The sequence below is a fragment of the Centrocercus urophasianus genome, unplaced genomic scaffold (assembly GCF_019232065.1).
Source record: "Centrocercus urophasianus isolate 14NV4802_14NV808 unplaced genomic scaffold, USGS_Curo_1.0 seq_5, whole genome shotgun sequence".
Lineage (NCBI taxonomy): Eukaryota > Metazoa > Chordata > Aves > Galliformes > Phasianidae > Centrocercus > Centrocercus urophasianus.
The window spans coordinates 9,485,817-9,513,754 of record NW_024885088.1 but is presented as its reverse complement, the minus strand read 5'-3'; the positions used below and the strand labels follow the sequence as shown (position 1 = coordinate 9,513,754).

At 39.7% G+C, this 27,938-nt stretch overlaps 1 protein-coding gene across 1 annotated transcript in view; it reads left to right on the top strand.

Moving 5' to 3' along the window:
* ANO2 (anoctamin 2) overlaps nt 1–27,938 on the top strand; it is a 170,494-nt gene that overhangs the window by 84,937 nt on the left and 57,619 nt on the right. The window contains exons 13-14 of the mRNA XM_042835091.1: nt 12,660–12,755; nt 27,686–27,700. Of these exons, the coding sequence (XP_042691025.1) occupies nt 12,660–12,755; nt 27,686–27,700 (111 nt within the window). The remainder of the gene's footprint in view (nt 1–12,659; nt 12,756–27,685; nt 27,701–27,938) is intronic.

Below are 27,938 nucleotides of genomic sequence, written 5' to 3'. Positions count from 1 at the left end.
CTCATCCTATACTTGATGCAGCAGGGAATGTGACCACTGAGGATAAGGAGAAGGCTGAGGTCCTCAATGCCTTCTTTACATCTGTCTTTAATTGCCAGATCAGTCATCCTCTGGGCATTTTATGCCCTGATCTGGAAGTCTGGGATGCTACTCAGACTATACCCCCAGCAATTCAGATGAAGACAATTAGAGAGCTCCTCCTCCATCTGGACTGTCACAAGTCCATGGGACCGGATGGGCTACACCCTTGGGTGCTGAGGGAGTTGGTGGGGTTCTTGGGCTCTTGGACCCTCTCAGCCACCTATCGGGGCTCCTGGTTAACTGGAGAGGGTTGGAGGCTAGCTGATGTGATTCCCATCTTCAAGAAGGGCCATAAAGAGGATCTGGGTAACTATAGGTTTGTTAGTCTGACCTCAGTACCGGGGAAAGTAATGGAGAAAATCACTTTGGGTGAGATCACACTGCACACGTATGGTGCCCAGGGATCAGGCCCAGACAGCATGAAAGGTAGTTCATGCTTGACCAACCTCATCTCCTTCTATGACTGGGTGACCAGTCTGGTAGATGAGGGAAGGGCTGTTGATGTAGTCTACCTAGACTTCAGCAAAGCCTTTGACACAATTGCTCACAGCCTTCTTCTGGGGAAACTGGCTGCCCGTGGTCTGGATAGGTATACACTTCTTTGGTTAAGGAACTGGTTAGAGGGCTGTGCCCAATGGGTAGTGATTAATGGAATTAAGTCCAGATGGCAACCCGTTACAAGTGGTGTCCCCCGGGGGTCGGTACTGGGGCCCATCTTGTTTAATATCTTTATTGATGGCCTAGATGAGGGGACTGAGCATACCCCCCAAATAAGTTTGCAGATGACACCAAGTTAGGAGGTGGTGTGGATCTGCCTAAGGGTAAGGAGGCCCTTCAGAGGGATATAAATAAGCTGGATTGCTGGGCTGAGATGAATGGGATGAGGTTCAACAAGGCTGAGTGTCAACCCCATGCAGCGTAACATAGATTTGGAGACGAGTGGCTAGATGACTGTGAAGAAGAAAGGGACCTGGGGGTGTAGGCTGATGCTCAGCTGAACATGAGCTGACAGTGTGCTCAGGTGGCCAAGAGGGCCAATGCCATACTGGCCTGCATTAGAAATAGTGTGGCCAGCAGGAGTAGGGAGGTGATCATCCCCTCAACTCAGCGCTGGTGAGGCTGCACCTTCAGTTTTGGGCCCCTCACTACAAGAAAGACATTGAGGCCCTGGAGCGTGTCCAGAGAAGGGCAATGAAACTGGTTTGGAGCACCAGCCTTATGAGGAGCGGCTGAGGGAGCTGGGATTGTTTAGTTTGGAGAAGAGGAGGCTCAGGGGAGACCTCATTGCACTCTACAACTTCCTGAAGGGAGGTTGTGATGAGGAGGGATTTGGCTTCTTCTCCCAGGCAACAAATAGGACCCAAGGAAATGGCTGCAAGTTGTACCAGAGAAGGTTTAGGCTAGACATGAGGAAAAATTTTTTCTCTCAGAGAGTGGTCAGGCACTGGAATGGCCTGCCCAGAGAGGTCATGGAGTCACCGTCCCTGGCAGTGTTCAAGAGGCGTCTGGATGAGGAGCTGCAAGATATGGTTTAGTAGCTGGTGGTAGCAGTGGTAATGAGAAGATGGTTGGACTACATGGTCTTATAGGTTGTTTCCAACCTTGCGATTCTAAGATTCTATGATTGTTATTTATCTTATGATTTTTATTCCCAAAAAGTCACAGAAAGACTGAGCCAGAAAAACAATAAGGTGGAAGGAGAAATAGCTCTTCTCTCAATCTGCACAAAATACTAAACTCAGTGGAAGTTATTTGTGGAGGAACTTATGAAGTTGAGAAAGGATTTAAAAACTTTATAATATTACTTAATGACAGCTGAAATGCACTCACCAGTGCTGAGTATGGAGACAGGATTATTTCCCTAGTCCTGCTCACCACTCCATTCCTGATACAAGCCAGGATGCCTTTGGCCTTCTTGGCCACCTGGGCACACTGTTGGCTCTTATTCAGCTGACTATTCATCAGTACAACAAAGTACCTTTTCATCAGGCAGCTTTCCAGCCACTCCTCCCCAGGCCTGTAGGGTTTCCTGTGGTTGTTTTGATCAGAATGCAGGACCTGACACTTGGCTTAGAAACTCATACAGTTTACAGATCTTTGAGTCTGGCCATCCAGCCAGTGTTTCATCTAGCAGAGTATATGCCCATCCAAACCATGGACAGCTATCTCCTCCATGAGGATGTTGTGGGGGACAGTGTCAAAGGCTTTACTGAAGTCCACGTTGGCTATATCCTTCATCCACTAGGTGGGTCACCTTGTCGTAGAATGAAATCAGGTTTGTCAAACAGGGTCTACCATTCATAAGCCCATGCTGACTGGGCCTTATCCTCTGGCTGACCTCTACTTGGTTCGTGATGGCTCCCAAGATTATCTGTTCCATAATCTTCCCCAACACCACGATGACACTTATAGGTCTGTAGCTACCAGGATCGTCTTTCTGGCTGTTTTTGAAGATGGGTGTTACATTTGCCAGTCTTTAGTCCACTGGGACATCCCTGGTTTGCCAGAATTGCCGAAGAATCAAAAACCTGATTGAGATAGGAGATACTGATCTATTAAAAGGAATGTGAGATAATACAGAATAATTAAGGGTAATAAATCTAAACAAATAAAAAATACAACAGGAGGAGAGAGAGAAAATTAATCCAAATATTTATCATCAGGCTCTCCATCCCTTACTTCCTGGAAAGATACCAGAGAGCTCTTCCCCTGTCACTCAGAATCAGAAAGTTCCTAGAAAATGCAGTACATCCTAATATATCTTTCCTTTGGACAATCAGATGTATCTTCTCTTTGGAAACTCAGAACTCATGCGAGACTGCTAGAAATAAACAAAAAGCACCGCTCCACAGTGCACTGTGTTTTCTGCACCCAACAGCCTGTCACATGATATTATGATACGGAATACTGATAAAGCCAGCCTTTGTACTCTGCAGTACAAAGCAATTTTGGCATTTGTTTGTGTAGGTTTATGTAAAAAACTTGTGATCTGTACTTTGTTAACTAATAGTACCTTATACAATAATGGAATTCTCAACATATTTGATTGTATGCTTACCATAACATGTTCAAATATGAGTGTGTTAAGGTAAATGTCTTGAAATGAGATTTTCAAAGAAATCTGAGAATTAGATATTCTGATTCCATTGTACCTTCTACAGAATAAGGGGAAGGAGCTTTCTTAGACCTCAATAGCTCAACAGTTCTCTGCTGTCTGTAGATAGAAATGCCATCTGTACATTCTTGCTATCAATTCTGGCATCTCATCTGTGGTCTGAATCTACTGACTAAAGCTGCAGGAAAGTAATTCCAGAAATAAACTGGGCAGTGTTTGTAGTGAGGCAACAAATAAATGATATGAGTTTTTAAAGGGCATTGAGCAGAAGAAGGGAAGAATCACACAAGGGTTGGAAGAGACCTCTGGAGATAATCTAGTAAACCCCCTTTCTTAAGCATGTTCCCTACAGCAAGTTACACAGTAATTTCCTGTGTGTTCCAGTTTGTGTCCCTTACCCCCCTTGTTCTGTCCTTGAGCATCACTGAAAAAAAACGTGGCACCATTTCTTGACACTTGCTCTTTAAATATTTGTGAGAAATTTTGGTAAGATCTCCTCTCAGTCTTCTCTTCTTCAGTCTCAGCAGTCCCAGGTCTATTAGCCTTTCCTCATAAGAAAAATGCTCCAGGCCCCTAATTATTTTTGTAATCTTTGTCTGGTCTCTCTCGAGCACTTCCCTGTTTTTCTTGAACTGGGGAACCCAGAACTGGACACAGCACTCTGGATGTGGCCTCACCAAGGCAGAGTAGGTGAGGTTAACCTCCCTTGACTGTGTTCTTTTGGCCATGCTCCTTTTACAAGAGGCATTTGTATAGCTGAAACAAATTAATGAAACCTGGAAAAAAATATTTATGTTCAAAAACAGATTTTCAGTTCAGATTAGCTGTAGGATCTGTACCTCTTCATATTAGTTATGAGCCAATGCTCCAAACTGGATCATAGTTCAACTTAAAAAGTTCACAAAGGTTTGGAAATGCAGCTTTGTGGCTGGTTTTTTTTTTTTTTTTTTTTTTTTTTTTTTTTTTTATGATATGTTTGCAATGTTTGTTTCAGTGGAGATTTCTCATGCAGTAGAACAAATAATTTAAAACATAAGTTCCCATAACACAATTAGAGTGGCATCTGGCTTCAAACTTAAAATTCTTGTTACAAACAAAAGTATTTCAATGGGTTACATTTGGATCAAATGTAATAGTGAGAAATAAATGGTACTGTATTCTACCACAGTTTCCTACAAAGCATGGTATTTTGATATTGCAATGGCAGCATATGTTTTTTGGCTCCAGTTTAAGGGCACTTAAAAATCTGCGGGTACATTTCAAAATACACGTAGTACAAAATACATGGAAAACTCTGAAAGTATTGCCTCCTATTTATTTCCATGGAAATTACAACAGATACAAAGAGCACAATGACACTATTTGATAAAGCAAATTATCAGCTACGAAACTATTTTTCAACATAGTCACCATCATTAGCTATGTATGGCACACTTGTAAAAATCTGCACCAATGGATGTGATCCACTGTTTCTCACCTGCTAAGAAAATGTTGCCCCTGCAGTCCATCTTTCATTGGTGAGCACAAATGGAAGTCAGGAGCTAAATCCAGATCATGGTGGGTGGGGTAGGGCAGTCCAGACAAGATTGCCAATATGCTCCCATGTCTTCAAATCAGCACTGAGCCTGGCATTTTTTTATTGCAAGAGGATGATTGTCCCAAGCCTGATTCTGGATATTCGAGCCTTCAGCTTAGTCATAATCACAGTAAAGTGAGTAGAACTGATGGTTTTTCAGGGTTCCTGGAAACTCAGAAGAATCTCCCTCTTACTTTCCCAAAAGACAGTGCACATCATTTTACCTACTAAAGGCTGCATCTTGAGCTATTTCTGTTCCCGTGTGAGTATTTGTGGGGCCCACCTGGTGCAAACTTATATCTGTTCCTATTCCAATACTGTCATTGTTTCCAGTGCACTGAAGCTGATATTCAGCTCCATACACAGTTCCATGGTCATAATCTACTGATTTGCATGGAATAGCTGATAGAGATATTCTTCATTTTGTAATGTGACAACAGTGCATGGTCATCTGGGACATGGCTTATCTTTCATGTCATTGTTGCTACTGCTGAAATGCACCATCTACCACCTCACTGCACGCATGTCCACTGTTTGGTCTCCATAAACATTCATCAAGCATCACTGAATGTCAATGGGTTCTTTTCTGTATGAAGAAATTCGAACTCTATATCTTTGCTTCAGACATACTCCCATGTCAGACATCATTTTATCAGACTACTTCTCTGCTGGTATTTGTTTCATGGCAATAAAATGCAACAGAATATTGGTAGAAAGGTTCATCCTCTACTGCCATACCATCAACATCCCCCTGTGACACTGTGGGTCAACATAATAAAATAGAAATCATTGCTTTTGGAGCAAGCCTTACAGTCACATACAGATATATGGTTCAAAAATACTATGGTCTTGATTTACAATGCATTATATCTGCTTATCTATATAAAATACACATTTCCACAATATACATAATATTTTTTAAAATTATTTTTATATGATTGCTTTATTTTTAAAGGATCCATTGCCTTGAGAGTTGCTGGCAACACTGCAGCACATATGCCTTAAGATGATGAATCTGCTGGGGGAAATAGGAAAGGGCAATGGGGAAATATTTAAAAGGAATAAAAGAGTTGTTCTTTAAGGAAGTGACAAGACTAGCTGCCCAGCTGAAGTGCATCTACACCAATGCATGCAGCTTGGAAAATAAACAGAGGAGCTGGAAGCGACTATGCTACTAGAAAACCACGGTATAGTTGCCATCATTGAAACCTGGTGGGATGATTCCCATGACCGTAGAGTGGCTATTGACAGTTACAAGCTGTTCAGAATTGACAGGCAAGTAAGGAGGGGAGGAGGTGTTGCTATCTACATTGGGAAAGGAATAGAATGTGAAGAGCCGTCGCTGAACAATAGTCACAAGCAAGTTGAAAGCCAGTGGATCACAGATAGAGACCGAGGTGGCAAAGGGAGACTTGTGATTGGTTTCTAATACAGGCCACCAGATCAGTCAGAGCTTGTTGATGAGGCCTTCTACCTCCAGGTATAGGAGGCATTGTGACTGCAAGCGCTCATCCTTCTGGCAGACTTCAACCAGCCAGATATCTGCTGGAAAAGTAGCATGGAGACCTGTAGGCAAGCCAAGGGGTTCCTGAAATACATTGAGGATAACTTCCTGAGTCGAATAATTGAATAATCCCAGAGGGGTAATACTGGACCTGCTGTTCACCGCAGCAAATGATCAATAGATCGGTAACAACAGGATAGGAGGCTGTCTGGGCTGTAGTGACCATGCCACTATTGAGTTCAAGCTCCAGAGGGATATGAAACAGGCAAAGAGTAGAATTAGAATGCTAAATTTCAGGGAAGCTAACATCTAGCTCTTCAGGGAGTTAGTCAACAAAACCCCCTGGAAACTGTTCTCATATGCAGAGTGGAGCTGGCAGATCTTTAAAGAAGCTTTCCTCAGCACACAAGAGCTCTATATTTCCAGGTGTAGCAAGTCAGGACAGAAAACAAGAGGCTGGTGTGGCTGAACTGGGACCTGCTGGTCAAACTGAAGAGCAAGAAGAAAATGCACAGGCAGTGGAAACAGGGACAGGTATCGTGGGAAGACTATGAGAAAGCTGCTGGGATGTGTAGGAATGAGATCAGGAAAGCCAATGCCCAGTTTGAACTATATTTGGCAGGGGATGCCAAGAAGAACAAGAAAGGCTTCTACAGGTACCTCAATCAGAAAAGAACAGTCTAGAAAAGCGTAATCTGCCCAATGAGTGACACAGGCAAGCTGGTAACAACAGACAAGAAGAAGAATTAACAACAGTTTTGCTTCAGTCTTCTCTGATAACTTCTTGCCACACAGCTTCCAAATATTTGGTTTGATAGGAGGGGATCAGGGATGCAATGTCCGTCCCACTGTAAGAGAAGATCAGGTTCATGACCACATAAGGAATCTGAACATCCATAAGTCTATGGGTCCCAGTGACATGCAACCCAGAATCCTGAGGGAATTAGCTGATGTAGTCGCCAAGCCACTCTCAATGATATTAGGAAAATCATGGCAATAGGTGAAGTCCCTGGTGACTGAAAAAAAGGAAACTTTAGACCCATTTTTAAGAAGGGTAAAAAGGATGATCCTGGGAATCCACCATCAGTCCCACCTACGTGCCAGGAAAAATCATGGAGCAGTTCCTCCTGGAATTTATGATAAGGCACATGGAAGATATAGAGGTGATATGAGAGAACAAGCGTGGCTTCACCAAGGGCAAATCCTGTCTGATCAACCAAGTGGCCTTTTTATGATGGTGTCATTGCATCAGTGGACCAGTGAAGAGCCACTATCTGGACTTCATAAGGCCTTCAACACAGTACTCCACAACATCTTTCTCTCCAGATTGGAAAGATATGGATTTGATGGGTGGACTGTTCAGTGGACGAAGAACTGACTGCAGGATTGAGTCTAAAGAGCAGTGGTCAATGGCTCATTGTGTAGATGGAGGTCAGTGATGAGTGGTGTCCCCCAGGGGTCAGTGCTACCAATAATCTTTAATATCTTCATCAGTGACATTGATGACAGTGGGGCTGAGTGCACCCTCAGCAAGTTTGCTGATGACACCAAGCAGTGGGATGTGATTGACACACCAGAGGGATGGAATCCCATTCAGAGGGTTCTAGGCAGGCTTGAATAGTGGGCCCAGATGAATCTCATGAGGTTCAACAAATCTAAATGAAAGATCTTGCACCTAAGTCAAGGCAACCTTCGCTACCAGTACAATCTGTAGGATGAAAGAATTGAGTGCAACCCTACCGAAAAGGATCTGGGGGTACTGGTGGATGGGAAGCTGTACATGAGCCAGCAATGTGCCTTTACAGCCCAGAAAGCCCAGGAAGTATCCTTGTCTGCATCAAAAGAAGCATGGCCAACAGGTTGAAGAAGGTGAACCTGCCCCTCTACTTTGCACTGGTGAAGCCTCACCTGGTGTACTGTGGAGCCCTCATTACAGGAGATACATGGACCTGTTGGAGCATGTTAAGAGAAGAGCCACAAAAATGATCTAAGAAATGGAACACCGCTCCTATGAAGACAGGCTGAAATATCTGGTGCTGTTCATACTGGAGAAGAGGAGGCTCCGAGGTGACCTCATAGCATCCTTTCAGTACCTAAAGGGAGCTAGAAAAAAGAAGAGGACAGACTCTTTACCAGGGTCTGTGGTGATAGAACAATAGGAAATGGCTTCAAGCTCAAAGAGGGTAGAATTAGGTTGTCCATAAGGAAAAAGTCTTTTACAGCAAGGGTAGTGAGGCACTGCAACAGGTTGCCTAGAGATGTAGTTGATGCCCTGTCCCTGGAGACTGTCAAGAGAAGGCTGGGTCAAGCCCTGGACAACCTGATTTAGCTAGGCACGTCTCTGTTCACTGCAGGGGAGCAGGACTAGATAACCTCTAAATGTCCCTACCAACTCTAAGGATTCTATTTGTGTTACTTTAGAAGACCTTGTGCTTGTTCATTAACTTTCAACATTTCTAGACTTACAATAATGGTATTCAAGCTTATTTAAACTTGTGTATTAATTTTTCATAAATGAGTTTATTGGACTAGTAATTTGGTCTAAAAAGACTGTGAGCATCTACCGATGATGATCTGTTCACAAATGTTGAGATAAAAAATAAATCTTCCTTGGATGAGCATCCCATTACTAATACAGTCTAAATGGGTCTTTGGTGTAAAATATAATCTTTTCCTTCTATTCCCTTCCAACTTCCCACTATGTCATCATCAGAAATAATAGGGGGTTTTTAACCCTTGATTTGTAATAGTTAACCCTTTTGCAATGGAGAACATCAAGGCTCTTTGTTCTACTCATTCCAAGTTTCCATCTTGGAGCATCAGTTGTATAATTTCAGCAATTTTTTCAGTGAATATTTGTGAATACCTTCTTTTTAATCAGTGTTTACCACTTTTCCGCTCTGCTTGCATTCAACAAATTAGGACAAGGCTGTTGAATGGGTTCTCATTTTTTCTTAGACTTTCCTTAAGGATTAAAACCAAAGCAGTGTGCTGACTTTCTTTTTGGCCTGTTAATCTGGGATGTTTTTCTATTTTTAATTAGCTGCTCAAATGCATTTGTCATGAACATTTTGTAGAATTCTGTTATCACTTTCTTTCTAAATCACAGAGAAATTCAGGATTTTCTTTAGATTCAAATTTTCTTTAGATATTCTTGTACTGGATCATTACATGCATAACTTTAATTAGCAATATATAGTGGACAAATACACTGTGTTTGAGGCAAATGCCAGAGATCATTCTCAGGGAAAATTCCCACTGACATCCATATGGGTTTTGTCTGAGTAAAAATTTTGTAATTTGGCTTTTTGTTTTAGAGGATTGGAATCATCTTTTTTTTTACTCTGATCACTCATTTGGCCTCCAAGTACCTTGGCTAGCTTGGTTTTCAGTAAATGTCTGAAAGCTGTACTGGTACACTTCCAGCATCATAGGATTCATATTTATCCTTATATGTGTATTTGGACTTCTTCAAGTCATAGCAGCTATTTCTGGCTCATTGTCCTAATTGTAGAACTCTTCCCATTTTCAAACAAGAACTGATTCTGAATCCTGCTATTTTTACAGCAGAGAGTTGAACTTTTCCTTTATATCCATGTATATATAATCAAAATTTAGTTCAAATATCTCTAGATCTGTATTATAAAGTATTGTTTCATTAGGTACTCTCATAAAAAAATATATAGACACCTGCATTCCAGGAGGTCCTGTAGTCTCTTATTCAAGGGTAAGATAACTTGGCAGATTCAGAGAAAATAGATAAACTGTTCTGATCCAGATGTAAGTGTGAAATGCAGTTAAAGGACATTGAAATAGTTACTAGGAAAATTAAACATAACTTGACCAAATGTGAACACTAAAAAAAAAAACAACTGGCAATTGAAAAGAATTGCTATAGTGATTCCTGAGCTTCATTAACTGTGATGTTGATTTTTATGTGAAGCGTAAGTAGTGCAAAAGGACTCTGTGATCCTTAGGTCGGACATCAGGGGGAAATTCTTTACCCAGAGAGTGGTGAGGTGCTGGAACAGGCTGTCCAGAGAGGTTGTGGATGCCCCATCCTTGGAGGTATTCAAGGCCAGGTTGGATGGGGCCCTGGGCAGCCTGGTTTAGCATTAAAAGTGGAGGTTGGTGGCCCTGCATGTGGCAAGGGGGTTGGAGATTCATGATCCTTGAGGTCCCTTCCAACCCTGGCCGTTCTGTAATTCTGTGATTCTGTGATGTTAAGTGATATTTGCACTTTCAAAGCAGAGATCCACTGAATGTAGATCAATTGGTACCCTTTCTTGATTTCTTCTTGAATATATTTTATTAATCTGAATAGTATATGAAATTTGAAGTGTAAAACAAGCTACAGTGCTAGAGTTTACTTTAGATTTGTTTGATATACTACCATAATATAGGATATATGTATAATTTTATATAAATATAATGCATAATATAATATATAATAATATAATACATTATAATACAATATATAATACCAAATATATATAGTAGAGTTTCAGAGTCACATTTCTACTTGGATGTTAGAGAAAAACTTCCTGCAAGCCTACCACATTACTAGATTCCCAGGGATTGGTAGAAAGCAAATATCAATCGTGGGACTGCCTTTTAAGGCAGATATACAAATGATCTCTTCATACAGGTAAAAAAGACATGGAAATGCTAATTTAAGACAGTCATTTAGATGTCAGTGTGTTCACATATCTGTTCTACGTGTCAGGACCAATCAATGATCAAGATGAATAACACTGGATCAGAGTGTCTATGAATTAGGGTGCAACAGAGAATCCTCGAGATGTTGCAAATTAGGAGAGAATGAACAGTGTGTATATCGCCCAAGAGTACTTCTAAATTTCCAAGCAACCTGTGTCCTATTACCCATCAAGATTATTATTTCATTTTTTCCAAAGTACTCTTATTCTCTTGTTTCAGATTTATGAAAAAAATATTACTTTTTTTACTAGGCTGATAAACATATAAAAAAAACTATAGTAAGAGTAGTTTACATGACCAATGATACAGATCTGAAATGTATGTGATTGTGGTAGTCACGGTCAGAAGGGGATACAGCAGTGTTTGTTTTTTTTTAGTCATGATACACTGTCATTTCAGAAAGGGCTCTGAGCAGTGGATATTTTTCTCACATAATCTCTGCAATCATTCAGCACACTTCAGTTTTCCTCACTTAGCTTGCATCCCAGAGTTTAGCTTTTAACATTTAGATATGATTAGACTATGTTTTTAGCTAGTTTGAGTGGCAGAAGACCATATTCTTCTCAGCTTTTTCTTTATCTTGTTTTCTGCAGACCCCCTTTGTTCTTCCCAAATTTTATATTGAAAGGATGCTGTCCTTTTTTTTCCTTCACTCTGCATCCCGTAACATATCCCACAGCACTAGGTAGTGATTCCCCTAGTCCAAAAGGAGATGTGGCACTGACTCATCTACATGGTTTAATTGTGAACAAGTGATCTGGAGTAATTTTCTTTTTTCTTGTCTTGTAACACACGGTGGGTTTAGAGGGAAGTGAATTTTTTTCTACCTCCTGAGTCACACCTCCTTTAGTCAGCAGGGGTCACTACAGTGATGAAGTCATTCAGGACTCGAATAATAGACAGCAGTTAGTTATCAAAAGCTTTCTTAACAACAACTAACAACAACAGCTACTTGAAAGTAAAATTGGCTAATTTGCTAATTACGATCAATAAGCTTTACAGGTAAGACAATTTTAGGCAATGGCTACTACAAAGAGTAAAAAAATAAAAGAAGATGAAGAGAAAAAATAGAAAACAAGGAAACACAGACAGACAGGTATACAAATACAGCAAAGCAGAGCAGTTCACTGCTCCCTGATCAGTGATGTCTTGGTTTCAGGTGTTGATATTCGGTAGAGATGGGTTATAGGAGGTTGTGTTGTTCAGTTGACAGTAACTAAATGCAACAGTACAAACTCTTACATTTAGTCTGAAGTGACTGAGCTACTTTTGGAGTGACAGCTTCTGGCTTTGGGATCTCAGCAGGACTTCCTTTATTCCTGCCTTTCAGGCCTTGCAAATTTAAGTCAGTGGACAAGAAGCAGCAGGGGGAGGCTAGCTTGTATGTGTTCACAGGATGAAACAGTATCATCTTTATATTTCCTGTATCAAGCTGGTTTGATTTGCTCCCGTGTCAATCTTCAGCCAATCAACACTCCTGGTCCCTCCCTTTCAAACAACTTTAGAGAGACTTCCAAACGTAAAATTGTCTATATAATGGTGTTGATTACCTCATGTTGATTTGAAGTACTCCTTACTAGTCTTAGACATTTCCTGATCATAATGTTTATTAATGTTTATTCTCTTTATTCACCCTTTTTTTTTTTTTTTTTTTTTTTTTTTAGGAGCATCCAAGACCGGAGTATGAAACCAAACTGCTGCAGAAAAAGCTGAAAAACAAAAACATGAATACAGAAAATACAAATGAAGTAAGTTGCAGCGTATTTTTTCTCTTACTCAACAGCCTAGGCTGTCTCTGGTCTTAACCTCTTTAATGATGTTGGTTAGCACCACGTCTAGCAAAACCTCACTTCTTGTTGGTCTGTCCAATACCTGAGCAAAGAAGCTATTGTCACCAGATATCTAGATGGTTGAAATCACGCATCAGGATGAGAGCCTGTGAGTGTAATGCCTCTTGTAGCAGAAGAAGGCTTTGTCAACAATCTCCCCTTGACCAGACAGCCTGTAGAAGACCATTACCACTACATGTCCTTTATTGGTCTGTTCCTTAATTTTAACCCACAGATGTACCAGTGCTTTTCACTTTAGAAGATCCTGAAAAGTTAGACATTGAATATGATGAGTACTGAATACTAGAATAGCCATTCCACCTTATTTTTTGAGATTTTAATCCTTTATTTCTCTGCCTTTGAATAGTTGTATGTTTTACCCATTGTAAGACTTACAAAAAGGTAGCTTTTGCATGATTTCTTGATATTAAGGCATAGGCTTCCATGAGATCTCTGGCTTAGTAATTTCATCATTTTGGATATTAGTAATGGACATCCCCTAGTACTGGGCTTTTCATCAAATAGAGGTCTCTCTGCAGTTAAAGATTTCCTCATTTTATGTGAGTACACAGATGCCTGTGAAGTCTCAGTTTCATTGTATCTTCATTCACTGTCATGCCATGACATAGATCTCTATGAATTTCTTGCCTAAATATATTTTGAGAACTAGTATAACTAAGTCATTCATTTTGCACATAGCTGGTAAACAGCTGTAATTTGCTGTATGTTTGTCAACAGTTTATGGACTGTTTTGGCCTGGTTCTGTGACTAGTGGGATGGAGGAATCAGTGGACCCATCTCCCGGGAAAAGGAAAAGGGTAGGGAGATGGGCCTAAAAACAAAACAGTGGCAACCATCTGCAGAGAAATAAATTAACTTACTAAATGTGACATTGGAATGCAAGATAACAACACATCATAGTACTATATAATAACAAATGAAGTTAATAAATAAAATGAGAATGTTTGAAAACCAAAGGCCTTACTCTGAGTAACTTGAGCCGATATGGCCTGGAGCACAGATGTGTTGGAAGGTTGAAAAAAGGAGGGATGTCTTATGATCTACGAGCAGTTTTATCTTTCCCTCTGAAGAGAAAACAAACAGAACTATGCAAAGTCCTCTGGGGTATGTAGTTGTCTTCTGAGAACCAGGTACCCAGGACTATCTACAGAACCAAAGCATTAATTCTTTTAACTCCCAGTGCAGTATATCATGTTACGATGCAAAATACAGATAAAAAAAATCATAAAACCATGACAGCTCTGACACTAGTGGCTAAAACTTCTAATTACTTACTTAAAATGAAATCAGAAGTCTGCTGTTCCACAGCTGATGCTTTCAGGACAATTATGATGCTAAAATTATACTCTTGAGAATACTAAATTAGAGTTTACTTAGATGTATATTCCTGTGATACTACTTGTGTTTTTCCAGTATATTTGTCCCTCTGTTCTGGCAAGAATGTGACTAGTTTTACAGCAATAAATTGAGTTTTTGCGGAAATCTCATGTTTAGTACAATTTCATTCAGTGTCCTGAGTACAGATATAATTATGAGCTTTATCTAACTGAAGCCTAAGCTGCTTATTTACAAAAGTGATGCAGATCTTCCTATTAAAGTGAGTGGATGCCTTACTCCAGTTGTTGGAGGAGATGGTTCAACATGTATACCCAGAACAAGATTAAGACACCAAATGAGTCCAAATGTTCACCAAATGGTTTATTACAGGTTCTAAGCAGTTAAGGAATGCAGGGAAGATGGGGAGGTCAACAATCAGGAATCCTAGTAAACAGGTTATGATGTAGAGACAGTTACCATTAGGAGCCCAGTGATATCTTGCTGGTTTGAAGGGGGCTGCAGGCTGATCAGTGATGTCTTGTTGACCTGTACTGCTGCTGCTCAGTGGAGGGAGCACCCACTACTACCTCTGAACTTTTTTTTTTTTAATTCTTCATTCTGCTTTCATGCATCTCTGGTTGCTCAAGGCAATAGCCTTCCTTCCAAGTGTGGAAGTCAGCAGTTGATCATGCAATAATCACGTCCACTACCTGGGCTGTTGGACACATGCTAACTCCATAGCAATCATTTTCTCCAAAATAAGTAATAAAGTCTGCAGTTACTGACTTACAATCGTATTGTGTCCAGTGAAAGACTATAACAGATTACAGATTTATAGTGGTCTCAGATTAAATAATAAGACTCCTGAAGACTGCTGGATTTTGATTTAATGCCAATGCTTGAATAAGGAAAACTAGAGTATTTTCCCTTTCCTGTGTCTGGTTATAAACTCCTGTATCTGAGTACATTTTTTACCTTCCGTTGACCATGCTTATAGGGAAAATTGTATGCTATTGATCTCCAATGTTAAAACAGAAGCCTACATTTAGGACAAATTTACATAAATAGCTTGTGGAAACAACATTAAATTAAGATAGTTGCCAAGATGATTACAATATTATATTAATGCATGCAGCAAACGTGTCTGCATTTTTAAATACATTTACCTTAAACTTCTTTGGGTATCTGCTCCCTGAAAAGATGAAGAAGCCAGTTGAAACTGCTCAACTTTTTTAGCTATTATCACATTTAACTGAAAAAGACACTTGCCTGCTGATCCGTTAACTTTTGTGATACACTTGATTTTGAAATAGGATGGCAAGCTGTTTGGAAGATCTTTCACATTGTGGTATTTCATGAAATAGGTAAACTTGAATTCTTAATTGACCATTCAAATCATTTTTATTGATGTCACCTGGGAATCATACAAATTAAGGAGGAAGAGACCCCATGTTTACTTATGGAATAATTGCTAATAGTTTGAAGTTCAGAAACAGCTTGGTAGAATTTTTCACTTTAGAGCTGAAATTTGTAGTATTGATTGTTCTGATAAACTGAATGTTCAAGCAACTTAAATAACAAAATAAGGGAATCTTTCAAAGAGACAGAAAAACAATACGTTTTTTTCCCCTGGTAATTGTACATCAGTGGAAAGCAATGAAAGATCCCTATTAAAAGATTGCCTTATTCAAAGCTGCAAATGAGAATTGCAATAAAAGTGTACCACACAACATTTCTCATAGAAGAAATCCATCCTACTTGGGAATTCCTTAAAAAGTGTTGGTTAATTTCTGCCTACAGATTTAAGACATAAGTACTTCAAGGAGATGAACAATGTAACAAAATACAGAAAAAAAAATCTATTTTACATATTCATAATTGATCTACTTATGAATATGCAAAATTGCTTCTAATAGGATCTTGACAACACCAAGGAAAGTATTCACAGGTAAGCCAATAGTTGCACACACACAGATGAGTTGAACTCATCCAGCTGGTGAAGGGGATCTTCAACTGTACAGCAACCCAGGGAATAACCTAGGTTCAAAAGATGTTCTTGCATCTCTGGCTGGCCCTTATATGAACCCAGGGTGGCTCCACCTTGGATCCACCCCTTCTGATCACATGCGGAGCACAGATGCAAACAATTTGCCTGTGCTCCCTAGGCCAGCTACACCCCTTCACCAGGTGCTCATTCACCAGTTGAAGTTGTGACCTAACAGCTCCCTACAATGATTTATCAAAATTTTGAAATTTCAGGTTTAAGGTGTTTCAAAATACACTGTGTAAGGAAAGAGTCTTTTTATGTTCGAATTTTTTGTAGAACAATTATTCTGATATTAATTTTACACTTTTTGTCCTGGTGCATGCAACACATATTTAAAGGTATCAGAAAAGAAGTTTTACCAGGCCTTTTGAGGTAATGGATCTGTGACAATGATCAGATATGCTACCTTATCAATCCTCCCACACAGTTGCTAACATACAAAAAAGTTGTTTTATTTATTGGAGATTATTATTTATTGTAACTGTTTCATTACTTATGCTTTTCTGAAGGATAACTTACAAATACCATGCAAAACACCATTTCATGAAAGGAGATATTTTATCTTGAAAAAATGATTCTTAATAGTATGAAAATTAAAGCCAATATGATCTTCTTTGGCAGTAGTTTAAGGGCAAAATTATCAAATATAGAAATGTGGAATATGTGGCCTTAACTTATAGATAAAGCAAACAAAACAATTTCAAATAACTCTTATTTTTATTAGTTTTAACCATAAGGAAGCTATTGCTATTGTTTTCCTTTCACTGGATCTGTTATCAATTAACTGGCAGCGTAGCAAATTGTAGTGTTCTTAAGGAAATATAATTTCAAGCTTGTGAGTTATAGTACTAGATATCATGAAGATCACAACAAAACTAGAGGAATGGCCTGCTATTCTCAAAACAATATTGACAGCAAATATGTTGCATGTGATAAATAAAAAATAACCTATAAATATTATTCCTTACTGGGATAAGATAAACTTGTAGAAACAAAGGGAATCAATTAGTAAATTACGATGTACTGAAGAACTTTGAGAGTTGAAGTATGTTTTCTGTGTTTTCCACATCTTTTAAAAGAGCAACACAGAATTGTTTTTTCCTAAATTTTATAAAGTTTACAGAGTTCAGGATTTTTCTAGACATGAGTTCTAGCTTAGTCAATTGATGGAACAAGAGGATTTCATTGCAATTTCAACCAAATCATTTGTAGTTTTAAGCTATTTCAATAGCATGTTTAAGATTTGACCAAAGTTTCTTGTTCCTAAGATATTGCCAAATATTAAGTCCTCTTACTCTGCTAGATTCTGATGCGGCAATTCAATACAAATAGGAGTCCAGTAACAGTTTGTGCAGTTCGTGAATTGTTAGAAGTGAATTTTTAATTCTCTTGCAAATATTAGAATTGCTGACTCTATCTGCACATTGTTACAATTTTAAACAAAAATCTAATTAATGTATTCGTTTATTGCTAGTTGCTTGAGGTGGACAAATAAAGATTCTATTGAACTTTTTTTCCCCCCAAGATCTGTGTGTCATAAAATATAACAAGTTTCACTGTGTTAAACTTTGGGCTAGATTCTGTAGTTTTTAGACAAATGTTTACAGTTTTTCTGTATAAAGCATAAGTTAAGTCATTGCTCCAGAGTCATTCTGGAAGTCCTGCTGCAACTCTCCAGAGCCAACTTAAGGCTGAGTTTTGGAGAAACTGTAGTAGAAAAAAAAGGATGCATTGAATACATTCCAGTTGCATGTGTAGCTATAGTGCCTAAAGTAACTAAATGTCACTGTACAATTAACAAATATACAGTTGGAAGAGTGGTGTGGTTAGGATGGTATTTTACAGGTTTATAGTTAGAAAGATTATTGTGGTGGAAAGAGACAATCAAAAAATAAATGAAATGATCACGTATGTCCTAGGCTCACAATAAAAAAAACTCAAAAGGAAGAGATCTCCAGAAAGACATTCTTCTCCAACGGCAGTCAGCCTTTAAATAGGGTGTAGGAGAGATGGAGCCAGGCTTCACCCTTTCTGGTCTCACAAATTAATTGCCTTCACCTGTGCTCTCATGGCTGACTCAGTCCTTGCCTCAGGTGATCAATCTGTTGTTCAGACCATGACTAAACAGTTCCCATACAGTCACAGTTGTCAATCTAATAAGTCAATTCCATTCGTCTGAATATTTTTCTTTACCGAAGAAGCTGTTAGACAAATCAAATGAATTTAAGGCTGAAAGAGAGTCAAAATGCTGGAGGAACATAGTTCTTCTATCTGTTATTCACCTGAAGGCATCTGTTGAAAGAGTTCCTAGCTGCTCAGTTGACCCATCAGGGTTTTGAGAAACCAGTCCAACTGCTGGATGTTTTTAAGGAAAGCTATCAACTTTTGTATAATACTTAATGGCAGATTGAATTCTGAGTGGAAGTGGATCAGCCAGCTGCAATCATATCTGCTTGGTAGGAAAAATGACCATTCTGAGGTTAAGAGATTTCTTTAAATCCCTGGATAACTTTTGGTGAAAGTATTGGAGGTAGAAATTTCAGGCAAGCAAAAATAAAACTGAGCCAGTCAGATGTAATTTAAACAATGAACCTTGGCAAAACTACTCGGAAAATCTGGAGGGTTCTAAGTTTATGACAACCAAGTTTTTTCAGGTTTCCTGTTTTGCAGGTTTAAACAGACAGGATGCTGCTTTGTAAGCACTCAAGATAAATATGAAACAGTCCTTAGGAGTGGCCCGCTAAAATAATGTAGCAGTATGCAATTTAAATTCACTGAGGATTATGATCTCTTTCAGAGTAGAAATAATTGGAATCTGTACAGCGCGCCAAAGCATTTCACTGCCAAGCCAACCAAATATTTTGACTGCATTATTATAAGGAAGAGAAACCTTGAGTAACCACCAGGAAAACTGTGCTGCTCTTAGTGGAACCCAGGTAGATAGCAGAGGTAGCTGCTTACTAGATCAGCTGTTGTAGAGTGCATTCCTACTAAAGACCCTAAAGAGGGCCTACATTTAGGCTGTTCTCAGGGAGGGATGCTGCTGATGGATCCACAAGCTTGAAATATAACTGTCTGATCACAGCTGTCAGGAATACAGGCCAAAGAATACACTGAATTCAATTCATTTTAATTTTATATATGACTATATTTTCAAAAGTGTTTAATAGACTATATCGCCCACTGAGAATCATAAAACCTTTTGGGAGCGGAGAGCTCTTGAAAATCTGGCCAGATGTGACTTTACAAAAGGAATTTCTAAAGTTTCTCTTTTTAAGGACTGAAAGAATGAACTCTTCTCAAATAAGCAGTTTTGAGGATGCCTTGGCCTTTATCTTTTCTGGCCAGTGCTCCTCTTTGTAGAAACTAAAGAATGAGGGAAGTCTGTGTTGTCTCACTGCTTTAGATACCTCATAAAAATAAAAGAAAAGTATTTCTTAGAGAACCTAGAGAGATCCAACATAGGAGACACTGCCTGCTATTCTTTGACTATAGAAAATTTAGGAAGTAAGCAGCAAGTAGGCATACTAACACTCCATTTGAATTTGCAGAAATCTATGAGATATAATGTGAGATGCTGTCTTCCAGCATTACTAGTCATGCTACTTTTTTTTTTTCTTTTCTGTTTTCAGCTCTTGATTTGAGTATTTGGTGGACAGAAATTGCAAGTGATTAAAGTGGCTGCTTTTATAAATAGTGCCATTGGGTAAATGTCCCATTATTTTCAAAATGAGTATAATTATCAGTTGACAACAGAGTTAAGGAAGAAAAAGCTTTGACTAAGCAGTCTGGGTCCCATGTACAGCATTCTGGTGAGACAGAGCAGTAAAATGCCAAGCAGGAGGCAGGTATGAAGGAAGAGTAAGCTCCCAGTGGGAAAAAATTAGGCTTTAACACATTCTGGTCAAAACTGCACTGATGGTGCATTGCTTACATGACATTCTATGCATAAGAAGGATAATTGTAGGCAACTCCCTTCCGAGAGGAAAAGAGGGCTCAATTTGTTAATCAGACTCTACTTGTAGACAATTGTGCTGCCTTCCTTTGACCTTGGTCAAAGACATGACTAAAAAACTTTTTAGTCTAGTTCTACTCTTTGATTATTCTTTAGGGGATCAAGGAGGTCAGCTGATGGAGCAGAAGTACAGGTGGTGTTTTCCTCTATGCCTTTAGTGACAGCAAGGAATATTGAGAGAACCAGGAAAACCCATGTGATAAAAATGTGGCTAAGAGGCTGGTGTCACTGCAGGAATTTTGGCTTTTTTGACCATGGAGTGGTTTACTCAGCACCAGGCCTGATACCTCCATATGAGTCTCACCTGTCTCAAAGGAAGAAACTGATCCTAGCTGAGGAGCTGGTAGGACTATTTGATAGTGCTTTAAGCTATGTATGAGGGAGGAAGGGGATAAAATGAGGTTTGCTGAAGAAAAGTCTGAAGGAATAGGGCTAGGGCTGGAGGTGAGGCAAATGGCTCAGCTGAGATGCATTTATGTTAAGGCATGCAACATGGACAACAAACTGAAGGAGCTGGAAGCCACCATATGGTAGGCAAATTGTAACTTAGTTACCTTTACTGAAACATGTTGGGATCACTCCCAAACTGGAATGCTATGATGGATGGCTATAAGCTGTTTGGAAGAGATATCCTAGGAAGGAGGAGTGTTGGTGTGGCTCTCTATGCTAGAGAATATTTAGATGTTATTGAGCTTGGGAATGACAATGATAATGTTGAGTCTTTATGGGTAAGAACTGGAAGAAGGCCAACAGGGCTGACATCCTGAAGGTGTCTGTTATAGGCTGCCTAATCGGGATGAAAGAGATGAGATATTCTATGAGTAGCTGGTAGAAGTTGCATGATTGCTAGCCCTTGTTGTCATAAGGAACTTCAATTTCCCTGATGTATGCTGGGAATATAATCTAGCACAGAGGAAGCAGTCTAGGAGGTTTCTAGAATTTGTGGAAGATAACTCTCCAACACAGCTGGTAAAAAAAAGCCTGCCAGGAAGGTGCCCACTGGACCTGCTGTTCACAGAGAAGGACTGGTAAGAGATTTGGAGGTCAGGAGCTGTCTTTGACAGAGTGACCATGAAATGGGAGAGTTCTCAATTCTTGGTGAATTCCTGGAAGTCAAGACGGAAAGGCAGCAAAACTGCTACTTTGGACTTCTGGAGGGCAGACTTTGAACTACTCATGACACTGGTAGGGAGTCAGACCAGATAGGCAAAGGGTGGACACTCCTCAAGAAGGAAGTCTTAAAGGCAAAGAGGCAGGCTGTCCATGAGCATCCTAAAATGAGCCAGGAAGAAGACTGGCATGGATGAACTGGGAATTTTACAAAGACTCCAGGAGAAAAAGAGAGTCTGCCCCTGGTGGAAGAAGGGATGGGCAATTCGAGGAATGTGACCACAGAGGATAAGGAAAAGGCTGAGGTTCTTTACGTCTGTCTTTAATAGTCAGACCAGGGTACTCTACTCCCTGATCTGGAAATTTAGGATGAGGAAGAGAATAAACCCCCCACAATTCAGGTGGAGACGGAGACCTTCTACTCCATCAGACTGTTATAAGTCCATGGGACCAGATGGGATCCACAAGGATGCTGAGGGAGTTGATGGATGTGATTGCTAAGCCACTTTCCACCTGATCAACTGGAGAAGTCCCATAGGACTGGAGGCTTGCAAATGTGACTTTCATCTATAAGAAGGGTTGGAAGGACGATCTAGGGAACTCCAGCCTGACCTCAGTGCCAGAGAAAGTCATGGAATGGATCATCTTGAATGAAATCACATGGCATGTGCAGGACAACCAGGGGATTAGGCCCAGCCAGCATGGGTTCGTGAAAGGCCAGTTCTGCTTGACCAACCTTCTCTCTTTCTATAACACAGTGACTAGACTAATGGATTAGGGAAAGGCTGGTGACATATACTAGCTAGACTTCGGCAAAATCTTTGGCACTATCTTTCACAGTATTCTCCTGAGGAAGCTGGCAGTTCAATTGGTTGGACAAGTACACTCTGCTGGGTAAAGAACTGGCTGGAGAGCCAGGCCTAGAGGGTGGTGATGAATGGAATTAAATCCAGCTGGTGTCCAGTCATGAGTGGTGTTCCCCAGGGATCTGTATTGGGACCCATCCTATTTAATATCATAGAATCATAGAATCACAAGGTTGGAAACAACTTATAAGATCATCTAGTCCAACCATCTATCTTTATTTATGATCTGGATGAGGGGATTGAGTACCTTCAGAAAGTTTGCAGATGAAAGTTGCAGATCAAATTCCTATCAAGTTGGTAGGGAGTGTTGATCTGTGCGAGGGTAGGAAGGCCCTTCAGAGAGGTTTGGATAGGCTGGATCGATAGGCTGAGGCCAAAGGCTTCAACAAGACCAAGTGCTGGTCCTTAAACTTTGGTCACAGCAACCCCAGGCTTCACTTGTGCAACTGGAAGGGGTGGATCCTAGCTCCACCTCTCTTAGACCTCACTTAAGTGTTGACTGCCTTAAGGGTCAACTGGATAAAGAGCTCTGATTAGAGATCTTTTCTGCAAGCTTAGATCTTTGGAGACGGGGGAACACTTTTCCTTTGTAACACCATTCTATCTGCACTAGTCCCTTTGCTGTTATGCTCCTCTATCACCTTTCCACTGTGTTGATCTTTTTGATTGTAACTTAACTGCATAATACAGTGGGTATTATTATTATTACAACAACAATTATAGTAATTGGCTGACAAAATGAGCTCAAAGGGTTATATTAAATGGGATTATATTGGCTGGTGGCCTTTCACAACTGGGATTCCCCAGGGTTCAATTTTGGAGCCAATTATCTTCAATTTCATAAAATTAATGCATATCTTGTGTCAGGTTGAATGTTAGAAAAGCATTCTTCTCTGAGAATGTGGTTGGCATTGGAACATGTTCCCTAGTACAGTGATTGCAGTAGCAAGTAGGCTGCAGTTTGAGAAGTTTTTGGACATCGGTCTTGGCAAACAGTTTGAATTTTGAGTGGTCCTGTGTGTGGGCCTAACAGTCCTTTTGTGTTCCTTCTAATTCTGGATATTCTATGCTTCTATGAATTTGGATATTATAAATACGTACAAGATCTTTTTTTACTGTAGCATGAAGTTGACTTTTTAATGTGTTTCTCACACTTCTCTATACAAATACAGACAAATTCTCTGGGGTGGTACAGAGGCTACCGCTTTATTCTTACTGATTAACATTTTCTGAGAAAATATGACTGTATTTGCAAAAGCTGGATTTTTGCTCAGTATGTTGGTACTGTATGTACATAATTCTGGGAGAAAGTTTTTAGTTTTTCACAGCTTCTTCTTTCTCACTTTATCATACATTCTTTTCAGCCAAACAAACATCATGAAACAATTGATACATTTGAACAGCATTACCTAATGCCTCATATTTTCGTCCAGATAAAAATATTAAAATTAATGCTGCTTAGGGCCATGCTATATCCACCTTTGTAAGATCTTGTCAGAAGCAAGAAAGTCTTCCACAAATCTGCAAGGAATGCAAGGATATGGTACTACACCAGTGAGATCTGACCAGGGTTTCACACAGGAGACTTTAGTTTTCAACTCATTTCCTCTTCTCATCTTGAACTACTTGTTTCACCAGCAGCTGTTGATTAGGTGGAATGCATTCAACGCAGTACACAATAAAGCACTGACAGTAATTATTTCAAACCTTATTTGCAGGATCAGATAAACTAAAATACTTTATTGTATGTTCAATGCCAGTGGGTAGGTACTATGTGGAAGCTTCCATTACCAGTTAAAGTTTTTTCCATAGCACTTTATGGCATGAATAAGTATTAACAGAAGGGTTAATGCTACAACATTTCCCTTCTACAGACATCTGTTGTTTCTGTGTTGGAAGAACAATGAGAACAGATATTTTCCAAAAAATAGTAGAACTGAAGCCCAACGACACTGGAAAATGTGGCTTAATTTATAAATATATATTTATTTAAGTTTTGATTTTAGTGAAATATCTTAGTTCAACTTAGTTCGACTTCTAGAGAATAAGGAGTTTCCAAATTCTGTTATTAAATGTGTTTTTAAAAGTTTTGTAAAGAATTGAATAATTGGACCATTGGACTTATGGTTCATGGTAATTAAAAACACTTGAAAACAAACATTTTAACTTTAAATTCTAATTTGGGTCATATCTCCCTTTATTTCTTTTTCCTGAAATATTATGTTTGTCACTGGAGAAAGCGAAAGTAATATTTTGCTATTCTTAACCTTGAAGTGCCTGTGATGTCTAGCTTTTTATTTGCACCACTTCAGAACAAATTTACTGACTACTTTTTTTAGACTAAAATTAACACCTTGGTCTTTCTTCTTTGTTCTTTATACCACTATGAGCTTAACTGAGAAGAAAGGCAGTAGTCACGATACGATCACAAATTTATTCTAACAGACTTTGGAAGCAAACCAAACATTTTATAAAAACACAAGTGAAAATACCATCCCTATCTGTGAGAGATTCCAGCCTAAGATGAATACTTGACGAGAGCTGATGAATAACATGGCAATGTGAAGAGGCGAGTGAGAATAAATAGAAGTAGAATGACTGTGTCAGTGAAATGAGTGGTTCTGTGGACAGAGTAATATGAACACATCCAGGGATAGTGACTCAACCACCTCCCTGGGGAGCCTAGTCCAGTGCTTAATAACCCTTTCTGTAAAGAAGTGTCTCCTGATATCCAACATAAACTTACCTGGCACAGCTTAAGGCCGTTTCCCCTTGTCCTGTCACCAGTGAGAAGAAACAAACTCCCATCTTGCTGCAAGCACTTTTCAGATATTGGAAGAGAGCAATAAGGTCTCCCCTCAGCCTCCTCTTCTCCATACTGAATAGGCCCAGTTCCTTCAGTCTCTCCTCGTAGGGCATATTCTCCAAGCCCTTTACAAGCCTTGATGCCCTACTTTGGACCTGCTCCAAGGCACATCAGTGGCCTTTCTGTACTGAGGTGGCCAAAACTGAACACAGTACTTGAGGTGAGGCCTCACCAATGCCCAGTACAGGGGCAGGATTACTTCCCTAGTCCTACTCACCACACCACTCTTGATACAAGCCAGGATGCCCTTGGCCTTTCTGGCACCTGGGCACATTGCTGACTCTTATTCAGCCGACTGTCCATCAGTACACCAAGGTACCTTTCCATCAGGCAACTTTCTAACCACTTTTCCTCAAGCCTGTAGGGTTGCCTCTGGTTTGGTTGTGACCAAAATGCAGGACCCAACACTTGGACCTATTGAAACTCATACAGTTAACTTTGGCCCATTGATGCAATCTATCCAGGTCCCTCTGCAGTGCCTTTTTCCCCTCAGGCAGATCAACACTTCTTCCCAATTTGGTGTCGTCTGCAAACTTACTGAAGATGCACTCAATCCCCTCATCAAGATCATTAATAAAGATGTTGAATAGTACTGAGCCCTGGAGGACACAGTTTGTGACCAGTGCCAACTGGATTTAACTCCATTGACCACAATTCTTTGGGCCTGGCCATCCAGCCAGTGTTTCACCCAGCAGAGTATATGCCCATCCAAACCATGGAAAGCTATCTCCTCCATGAGGATGTTGTGGGGGACAGTGTCAAAGGCTTTACTGAAGTCCAGGTAGACCACATTGACAGCCTTACCTTCATTCACTAAGCAGGTCACCTTGTCATAAAATGAAATCAGGTTTGTCAAACAGGATCTGCTATTCATAAACCCGTGCTGACTGGGCTGATGCCTTGGTTGACCTTTAATTGGTCCATGATGACTCCTGAGATTATCTGTTCCATAACCTTCCCCAACACCAAGATGACACTTATAGGTCTGTAGCTACCAGGATCATCTTTCTGGCTGTTTTTGAAGATGGGTGTTACATTTACTCTAGTTCACTGGGACATCCCTGGTTTGCCAGGACTGACGAAGAGTGATGGAGAGTGGTTCGACAACCCCATCTGCCGGCTCCCTCGGCACTCTAGGGTGCAATCTACCTGTTCTCATGGACTTTTGAGCATCCAGCTTTTGGAGCAGGTCCAAAACCATCTCATAGTGGATCATGCAGGGCCTACTCTGTTCCCCAGCCCTATCTAGCGGTGCAAGGGGCTGTGTGCCCTGGAAGGAACTAGTCTTACTACTAAAGACTAAGGAAGGCATTATGTACCTCAGCCTTATCCTGATCTTTGGTAACTGTGTTGCCCTCAGAGTCCAACAAGGGATGGAGATTCCCCCTTGCCCTCTTCTTGCTGTTGATGCACTTACAGAAAATCAGAAATATAGAAATATTTTGTATATATGCATGAAACTGGCATGTAGTATCCAGAAAAAGATACAAAATGATGTAGTTAGACATTGCCTACATAGCAGTATTACATTTTTCTATGCTCTGTAGCAGGATCTCTGAGTCTTCTGCACAGGCCAGTGATGCCCCAGGATGCAAAATATACATCAGATTAAAACTGCAGAAAGTGAATAGCAAAAAAATGCTGCATGAGAGTCTTGAAAGGGCCACTGCCTCCCTTTCAGCCTTGCCTCTATTGGGAGATGCATTTCTCCTAAATATTCCTGTCTCCATTCCCAGTTTATGAATGTTCCAATTTATGAATAAGATCTTGTTCACTTTCTGTGACAACACTGAAAGTTCAGAACATCTGCAGCTTGGCATGGGAACTTTGAGAAAGTGTCTGAAGGGAAAAAGGATCATCCTAAACTGCCTTATTAGAATCAAGACTTCCCAGAGGTCCTCTCAGTGGCAAGACTTCAGAATTATTATATTAAGTATAGGACAAACAGCTTACTGATCTTTGTCTAGATACTACATGCCAGTTTCATACATAGATGGCAACTGCTTCCAGACTACAGAAATTTACTTTGTTGATATACCTACTCTATTTTTGTCAATTTTGAAGACTATTGATAAACAATGAATACTTAACAATACAGTTGTAAACCTATTGTTCATGTTTTTACAGTATTTTTCTGGTAATGTTCTAAATATCTTCTGTTTTCATAAATTAATTCTTGTAAAGCCATATGTTAAACTGTCATTGTAGAGAGAGAAAAAAAGTTGTCAGTTCTCTCTCAAACCATATGTAAATAGCTAGAAGTTGGTTTTAAACAGTGATGTGAAGACTAAGCATCTTAATGCTGTTTATACAATAATGATCACTAAATGCTACAATCATAGAAAGCACCAGAAACATTAAGATGACTATCAAAGACAATGTATGCATTAAATATAGTGCATCAAGGAAACGTTTCTATTTCTGAATAAACTACAGTGAATTAAATTAAACAAGTTTAGCCTTACAAACTTAAATTACATTGGTAGCAGACCTCTGGCTTTTTGTCATTATTTATAAGTGAATGAAACAACTTGAAATACTTCTCTGAAATTAGTCCAAGGAACAATGATTTCTTATATTTGAAATTAATGTAGAATTTTCAGTAACACTGCTGTATAGGAATGCAATTCTGAGGTCTTCTCACCCTAGCTATCATATCCAATAGCTAATATGTCTCTCCTAGCATAGCCTAGGTATGTGCTATTGCTGCAGAAAGAAAATCAGAAAGAGAGCTTGTTAGAATGTTGCAGATTATCTTTGAGAAGAACTAGAATGATTAGGTGTATATCTACATTCCCTAACTTGGAGTAGAAGGCTGATAAAATATTTTTTTTATGTATGAACTATTGCTCATACCTTAGGCTCCAATTAA